The 9,091-nt window shown below is 47.9% G+C and overlaps 1 protein-coding gene across 1 annotated transcript in view; it reads right to left on the reverse strand.

The window, feature by feature from the left end:
- HLF (HLF transcription factor, PAR bZIP family member) overlaps nucleotides 1-7,804 on the reverse strand; it is a 54,429-nt gene extending 46,625 nt beyond the window's left edge. The window contains exons 1-2 of the mRNA XM_030881623.2: nucleotides 7,267-7,804; nucleotides 4,759-5,094 (exon numbers count right to left, since the gene is read on the reverse strand). Of these exons, the coding sequence (XP_030737483.1) occupies nucleotides 4,759-5,094; nucleotides 7,267-7,381 (451 nt within the window). The 5' untranslated portion in view covers nucleotides 7,382-7,804. The remainder of the gene's footprint in view (nucleotides 1-4,758; nucleotides 5,095-7,266) is intronic.
- Nucleotides 7,805-9,091: the final 1,287 nt, after the last annotated feature.

Raw genomic sequence — 9,091 nt, forward strand, 5'->3', positions numbered from 1 at the left:
ACGTCCTATTTTTGCAGAGGGAAGGGCACTGGATGAAACAAATCCCTAAATGGAGAACGGGTTTGGGAATAAGCCATTCCTTTCCCTACTTGCAAGCCACGACATCATTCTAGCTCCAGGCTCTGAGTATGCATGTGCCACACACCCTGTTAAAACCCCACAAAAGGGGGATTATTTACAGTCTCCATTCTACTGATGAGAAAACCAAGGCTTAAAGAGGTCAAGGAATCGACCTCTGGTTACAAATCCAGGATGTGAACCCAAGTCCCTGGGTCCAGAGCTGATACTCTTAAGCACCCAGTCACCCTTGCTGTCCATACCTGTCTGGGAATACCTCTTGCCAGAAGGCTAGGATCCACTGTCCTGGGAATGTTTCACATGACAAAGCCAAGGGAACAGGGCAGGCCTGTCCTCTACAAGGTGTGGTGGAGAAGACAAACCCTTACAAGAAACAAAAAAGTCTGCCTGCTTCCAGAACAAAGCCGTCTCTCTCCCCTCGTGATCTCCTTGAACCTGATGAATGAAAAGCACTTTCAAGATATACCTGGGGCGCGGTGCACCTCAACTCAATCAGGGCGCTGCCAATCTGCAGATTTATCAACATGCTGGAAGGGAAAATATACGAACTGCATGCCCTGAAGGGAAGGGAGAAACTGAAGCTTCATCTCATGATGCTGGAAAAACCAAAAGAAGCCTGTTGCCTAAGCAGGACTCTCATAATCCCAGAACCACCAGCACAGAACTCCCCTCCACCATGGTTCAGAACCCAGAGCCAGCATCTTCCTTCCATGTGAAAAGCTCATTACAAGGCAAGGTCAGCAATTCCAGGACACGGATTCCATCCTGCGAGGGTACCATGGGGTCTCCCCTACCTCCTCACTCTCCTTGGGCCACCCATTCATGCCCTCCTCTTCCCACTCACCACCACATGTAAGGGTTTTCACTTCACTCCGTAACCAGCCTTCATCACAACCTAGGCTCTGTGCTCAGAACTGGAAAGAGAGGCTTCGGAATTCTCAGCTGAATACGGGTCTAAAGTGGTAGGACACCCTCAAGCTATTCAAAGAAAAACCACCAGAGGAAACAATTTCAAATCTGGCTTTACAAGCATGTGATTTAAAAATAACTCTGCCTTTGTCTGCTACAGATGACTTCCCTAAAGGGACTGCTGTCCTTAAAGCAATTGCTCAATTCTCAGGGCAAACTGATTCTTATTTTTCCAGTACGCAGCACATACCTCCAGGAAAGCACTCCCAGGTACCACCTCTGATAGCATCTGACATGCAAACATCGAAGTGGTCAGGATGATTTCCTGCCTGGGAAAGTCCAGGCTGGCCCGGGAAAGTCCAGGAAGCTGCATCTCGGGTGACTGAGAAGCCCGTGCAGGTGGCTATAGCACCCAGGAACCACCACTCTTCCTTCATTAAGATGTCACCCCAGAAAGCTTAGCAATAACCCCATAGCCACAGGAGGTTTCAATGGATCCCTGGGTTATTTCTTCAAGGAAAATTGTATTCAGATATTTAATTCATTCTTTGATCAGATAGCTAGACAGAGGAATAAGGATGAGTATATAAAACAGGAAAGGGGTTGGAGGGTAGTCAGGGTAAATAATAAGAGAATTCACAAGAACGCTCACCTTGTCATTCCAAGACACACTTGGGGTAAACCTAGAAATGCATAATTTGTCACCTCACAGCTTCATTTCCTTTCAACCACACAGGCAGCACTAATGGCACAATGTTACTGAGTGTAACTCAAAAGATGCATGCCGAGCAGAGAGCAGAAAACAAATGTTTAATAAAATTGTTTTGCAATTATCTCCTGATTAGTCTGATGTCTCAGTTTTATCAACTAAAAGTGTATAAGTATACTCTTATTAACATTATATTTCTTCTTGGCAACTTAAGGTCTCCTGACCTTCTCAAAAGTTTTGCCATAAAGCATTACAGGAGGTAAAAAGCACCCACGTGTGTGACAGGACCCTGAATTAAGCCCAGATTTTGTCATTCAAATCGAAAGTCAAGATCAGTAGTTCTCAACGGGGGTGATTTTGCCCTCAGGGGACATTTGGTAGTAACTGGAGACATTTTTACTTGTCACAGGTTGTGGGAGGGGGTAGTTTTACTGCCTTCTGGAGGACAGAGGCCAGGGATGCCCTTAAACATCCTACAATGCACAGGACAGTCCTCACAACAAAGACTTACCTGAAACGTCAAACAGTGCCAAAGCTGAGAAATCTTGCTCTAGACTGAAATTCTACAATTCCCAGAATGTTCACAGCTACATCTGTGCTCTTCCCTTCTGAGGACTTATTTTCCTCAAGATTAACTTGGTATTTCTATTCTGGTCACCACTGTGATTACAGAGAATAATCAAGAACTTCCTCCTTTTTCAGGTTTGCTTGTGATATACCATCCAACACTCCCTAGAATTTTACTTTGCATTATCACCTTTATAATGATCAGCACTGTACGAAAAAGCAGTGTTATTTTACCTGCATTTGGTATTTTAAGAAGAGCTCTAACTTCTTTTCCTTTTTTGTCAGGACTATCACTGAGTTTAAATGAATTGAAGAGTATTATTTTGAAGTGTGTTTCCATTATGAAAAAGGACGCTTAAATGAAGAGCTTATTTCTAGATGCCAGTGCCCCGTCTGATCCTAGTGCCTTTAACTCCATAACCTAACAAAATGATAGCCACTGAAACTCAGCAGTCCTTTGTTATGGATTGCAAACCTGATTCGGGCATCAGAAGTTTCTGAAAGTCATTAATACTGATTCTGTGAGCCCTGACAAGTGACTTTTAAGGAAGCTTCAAACTCCAAAACCCCAATTCTTGATTTTTCAGTAGAAACCTAAGGGTGGGGTCCCAATATCTGCATGCCTCTTGGGAAAAAATACAGCATTTCTAACATGGCACATATCCTGTACGTGAGAGAAAACTGAGAAACACGTGTCAACTGAGTGTATGTGTTAGGCTTAGAATACCCCAAGCCAAAAACTATTGGTCAAAATCTCCTGACATTTCTCTCCAGAAAAAAGGGTTATATACTGTACCTAATTACTTTATGAAGGTATTTCAGAAGGCAGAAATTGGAATAAATGATGAAAGTTGACACAGAATAATGATCGTAACTGCTCTCATTAAAAAATAACTAGTGCTTGTCATTTGACCCTTTATACATACTGTCTCTAATTTTCACAATAGTCCAATCAAATAGAAATTATACCCTCCTACACAAAGGGAAACTGAGGCCCGGAAAGACTGTATCACTTTGTAAGGTCACACGGCTACGAAGTGGTCAGTCTCATTCTGCAGGGAAGATGACTGAGGCATAACTGCACCTTCTCCCTGAGGCTCTGTCCCCTTCCTCCTGGTTGTTTTCTCACTCTGAATGGTTATTTATTTTGTTGTCTGTTCCTGGGAAAACGGCCTGTGTGTCCTAAGTAACAGGGGCTCAGGGTCACATAAAGGAGTGTTTCCCTAAGCTTCCGTGGCCTTCTGAGGTGGTCAGAGGCTAAGACTTAAAGCCAGGCCAGCCAGTAGCCTTGAAGTTATAATTCAAAGTGGGTTTTGGAGAAGGGGCAGCACAGAGAGATTTGATGGGAAAGCTTCAACACTAACATTTCAAGGCAGGGGCGTTCTCTTCCTCCTCTGCACCGTTTCGTTTCATTTTAATCTCGCTCTGTGTGTCACAGAAATTCTACACGAGTTGAGGACACAGACTTCAGGAATGATCTCTAGCACAAGTCTCCCATTGTCCTGCTTTCTGTCCTCCCCGCAGCTAAGGCCCTTGGCTCAGCGACCTTCCTGACAATTTATCTGGCTGCATCTTTGTTCCTGGTTACCTGCGCTCGCTCGTGAAGTGGCCTTTCTTCCTGTTCATTTTGTACGACAGGGTACTAAAGGCACGAAGACAGAGCTCCCTCAACTTGTGTTTATATCTGAGCATTTGGCGGTGGGTTTTGAAGTACTGGTCATTTCAGGTAACGTTTTTGTGTAATATTTCAACACCATTTAAAGCCAGCCTTGGGGCCTTGTGGGTTTTGATAAAAGTGGATTACGTGTGGTGAACAGATGAAAATGAAAAAAAATATATAAGAACAATTTGGTTTATAGGAATGGGGAAAAGAGAGAGACGGGATCTGATGCTGAAGAAGGCTAAGCCACGCTTAATGTGAGAGCTGCTTTTAGATTTAGTTTCTCAATCGACGACAACACAAGATGAAATGGATGGAAAAGCTATCTGCCCCACACCCCTGACTCACATTTTTTTCCTTTGGGCCAGAGAACAATGCATATAGGTAAACCACAGCCTTATAGACAGTCTGTCTACCCAAACCATTCAGCAAGGTCCTATTATCTGTGTATTTGGGGAATGAGGAAAAGAGACAGAAGATGAGATGGATGCCTAAATTACCCAAATCATTAACTGTAGGTTGGTATTTCTTAAACTGCAGTCCTTGGATCAGCTGCATAGAATCCCCCAGGGAGCCGGTTAAAAATGCATATCCCTGGGCCTCATCCAGACCTGAAAAATCAGACTTTCTGGGGGTAGGTTCCATAGAATCTGCCTTTAGCTGACTCTCCAGCTGATATGCTCATTGAAGTGGGACAACCACTACAATGAAATACAAGACTCCACTTTTCAAGTGTGCTAAAGCACCCCTGATCGTTAAGACGTTTATATCACCCGCACCCTCTCCCTCCTTCTCCCTCCTCCCCACCTGAAGGGAGAACCTTCTGAGAGTTTACCTGGTCTGATGGGGCTCTGCATACAGTTGGGGGATGGGATGCCAGGGTGAATGGGTGCAGAGGTCCGACTGCTGAGGTCCATGACGGAGGGGGCAGCTGAGGAAGCCGGCTGTAGCCCGGGAGGGTGAGGGCTGTGGTCATGCTGAGACGGGCTGGGGGGAATGCCATTTTCCGACAAAAACTCCTCCAGGTCCATGTATTCCAACTGGAAAGTATCTCCATCATAGGGAAGAGTTTTGTCCCATAAGGTGGGTCCCAAGAATGCTGACTGGGGGACCGTCGGGCTATTACTCTCATCATCCAGCTTCTTTTCCTTGTCTTTATCTTTACTAAATGCTGCAAAAAGGGGGGGGGGAATTGGAGTTTAAAAAAGAAAATGAAAAAGTCTTGCTTTTTTAATCACTCCTCCTGGCTTCTGCTACAAGACTACTTCCCACAAATGCCGGGGTTCTTCTCTAGCTGCTGGTTCTTGTGGACCTAGAGTTAAAAGTTCAGGCAGGACATGGATCTCTGCCTGTTTTTCAACATCTTCCTATTTACTTTGGAAAGAAAGCACTAGTCCTCGGGACAGGGCTAGAGACTGATCTGGGATATAAACAAGACAGCACAGGATTCAGTGCATTATTGAGGAGACGATAATTTAAATCTACAGTGGTAAAATAACACCTGCAATTACATACAAGTGCTGTGATTTTTAAGAACACAGCCAATAACCAGGCATGATTTATCCTCCAGGAAACTGATTACAGTAACAATATGAGGTCATTCATATTTAGAAAGCCAGTGCATTCATAATTCTAATTTTGGTAAAGCAGGGACTCTCCACCCTTCTTTGATACCATGTACTGAGCACCTACTAACATACCTGGTTCTTTCCATATATTTTTCCCTCAAAAAAATCTCATAATAAACTTGCAAATAGCGACGATCCCCATTCACAATGAAGCAATGGAGGCTCTGAGACTTGATAGGAGCTTGACCAATGCCTCACATTGCAGAGAGGAAAGCTGAGAACTGCCTAGCCCACAATGTGCTTTGCTTCTAAAGCCACTGAGGTACGTCGTATTTTACAAAAGGAGTTTTTTGTTTTGGTTTGGTTTTAAATACAAAGTGTTTTCTTCCTCCTCTTCCCCAAACACTGAAGTATGATCCAACTCAAAAATTATACATGTATGCAACCTGTCAAAAACACAAGTATCAGAAAAGGTGGTTCCTCTGGATACCTGTGATGGAGGTGTGCAGCTGCTTTCTACCTGGAAGTATCACTCACCCCATTAGGTCTTTAACCAGCGCTCTGGATTTGAACAAGTCTAGTACTCAGGTGCGGGTGGCATCTGGGATTAAGCAATTTGGCTTCTGAGCTTCTTCCTCACAGAAACACAGTCTCCATCGCCATTCATTCTAATCCTCTACGGTCTCATCTCTCAAGAATCTGACTTTAAAACACCCACAGATGCAAAAGACTGCAGGCAACACCTTCCTCCCAAGTGCTCCTCCTTAAAGGGGAGTTAAGAGGGAAGCTATGTTCTGCAGACGGCGAACCAAACCCCTCAACTCTTGTAATGCAACAGGTTGCCCTAGGAAAGAAGATGCGAGTAATCCCGGGCTACTTGTAGCCAAATGATCTTTCAAGACTTTACACTCTGAGCCGCACGGTTCGCCGCACGGTTCATATCTGCTACCATGATATCGAAGGCATGAAACCCAAACGACAAATCCCTGGCGGCACCAGCTGGGTTCGGCGCCGCCTCGCACGACCCCTCCTGGCCCGCTCCAACCAAGGTTGCCTGGGGAAGGTTTGGGACTTACCAAGAAAAGGCTCAAGCCAGAGGAGGCTCCTGCGCGGTTACACGTGAGCCTGCTCCGCTCTCCCCTCCCACCAGGAAAAGTGCGCTGGGAAGGTGGCAGCGCTGGGGGCGTGCGCGGCATCCCGCCCAGAGACCACTCCCCCAGCCAACCCCAACCAACACCCCCCTTTCTGAAGCACCCAGCCAGGGAGAACAGGCGTCTCCGCTCTCACCTCGGGTGTTCCAAACACTAACAACTAACAGCAACGATAAGCACGATCCCAATACCCAGGCTCCGCAGTGAGACCCCCGACTCGAGCCCCCACCCGCGTGGAAGCCGGCCCTGTGGTTTCTCCTCCCAGCCCGCGCTACTCTGCCTGCGTGCAGGCGGTTTCACTCTGCGTGCGGGTGAACCTCAATCTAGGGAACACTGACCTGTCAAGTTCTATCTCCCACCTGCGCCGCCCGAGCGGGACCCGGGAAGGCCCGGCCGGGTCCCCAACGCTATTTTAAACGTTGCTCAGCGAGGGGGTCCCCTCCCCTTTTTGAGGAGGAGGGATGGGGCGATAGGTGAGCTCCTCGATTTCATCAAAGCAAGGCCGGGGTGCCGGGGGCAGGGACGGAGGGGTATGGATGCTCCAGCGGGGGTGCCCGGCCCAGGAGGGGGCCCCGGAAGCGTTGTTCCTTCCCAGAGCGGGGCAGCCAGGAGGGCAGCGCTCACCGTCTTCGTGATGAAGGGGGAGCTTCAGCGGGTTCTCCAGCAAGGACCTGAGCACGCCGTAGGGAGGCGGGATAAAGGTGGGATTCAGTGGGAGCTGTCGGGACATTTTCTCCATCGCGATGCACTCAATTTTTTTTTTTCTTAAAAAAAAAAAAAAAAAAACAACCCCAACCTCCCCCAAAAATGTTGCTGAGCTTTTTCCTCCGTCCTTTGCCAAAAGTTCTCGCTTTCAAGGCGGTGCAGACAGGGAAGAAAAAAAAATTACTTATGTCTTTATAAATACATCTGCGTAAAAATATAAAAACAAAAAACTTTCGGGTTCCCAATGCAGTCCCCAGAGAGCGCGCCAAGTGCCCGCGGGCTCCTCCACGACGTGCAGGATGCTCTCACTTGCTTCGAACCCCTCGTCTTGTTAAATGTTCAAAATTGCGAAAAAGAAAGAAAAAATATGCAGACAGCTGCAGAGGGCGGAAGGCACCGCACCGCCCGGCCGCGTCGCACTAGCTCAGAGGCCGCGGGCCGTCCCACCCCACCCCCCTCCCCGAGCCGGCGGCCGCTGCTCCCCCGCGCTCCGCTGCCCCGCAGCGCCGGGCTCAGCGCATCCAGCCGCCCATGTGCCGCGGCCTGACAAGAGTGACGTCAGGGCCCGCACCGCGCGCCGATAGGCGTGCGGGGGCGGGGCCCCACGCGGGCCCGCCCGTCCGCCGCCGCGTGTTTAGCGTCGTCGCGCGCTCCAATTTTCTGGGACCGTGCGGCTCTAGCGGGCTGCAAAGAGACCGGCGTCGGGGCGTCAGGTCCCCTGGGCCACAGACCTGGGCTGAGAATCTAACTTTTTCAGAGTAAGAAGAGGAATGAGAAATTTATCTCAGTAGTTTTTAACCTGGGAATAATCTAGGGAGTTAAAAAAAAAAAAAAATCCAGATGCCCAGGCCGCATCCTAGATCAGTTAAATCGGACTTCTGGCCTGACATCCAGGCAACATTAGTTTTTAAAGCTCCCGGAGTGGTTTTAAGGAGCTGCCAAGTTCGACAATGATTGGTTTAGATCGAATTGAAAATACCCTTCTAAATATTTCTCCTGGTGCCAGCCAAGCTTAGCACCCTCTCTCTTGCCCCGTACTTGCTAGAAGTTCTAATGAGTTACAAAAAGCAGAGAGGGGGACGACAGAGACTCGTTGTGAACTGTTTCCCACGCTTTGAAGGGGGGTATTCATAGGGATAAACTTTGGCCTGAAGTTGAGTGAGGACAGGAGAGAGACACACAGGGAATGGTATTTCAGAAATATTTGCTCTAGGAGAGAACATATGACTGTGCCTGGGTTACGAGATCTGCACGGTAATTAAAATAATTTTGTAAAGTTTCCCTTAAAGTGGTATAGGCGTTCAGGGCGATCGCAGCGGCCGCAGTTTGGTCTCAGGGCTCTGGTGGTCGCTGAGCACTGCCAGCAACTGGGTGTGGGTTGGGTGGGAGCGCTGGCATCCAGGCTTGGAGAGCTCGCAGCAGGCATCGGGGTCTTCCACCCCGCCTTCGTCTCCTCGCTAAGATTAGGGTACCGTCATCTGGGGAAGGAACTGAAAGAAGGAACGGGCACAAATTAAAGAAAACATTCTTTCAATGAGGCAGAAAGGCCTCTGTAAAGACTGCCTCTGAGGTGGGATATGCTGGAGTCTCAGCGGCTCTTCCCTGGAGCCCCCGATGGCATCTGGAAGCCAGGAGACCAAGTGCAGGGTGCCCCTGGCAGGGTGACTACTGGCAAGTGCCCTTCCCTCTTTGAGTTGCAGTTTCCTCATAAAAGGCATGTGATCAAGTGACCTCTACATTTCTC

The sequence above is a fragment of the Globicephala melas genome, chromosome 20, assembly GCF_963455315.2.
Source record: "Globicephala melas chromosome 20, mGloMel1.2, whole genome shotgun sequence".
Taxonomy (NCBI): domain Eukaryota; kingdom Metazoa; phylum Chordata; class Mammalia; order Artiodactyla; family Delphinidae; genus Globicephala; species Globicephala melas.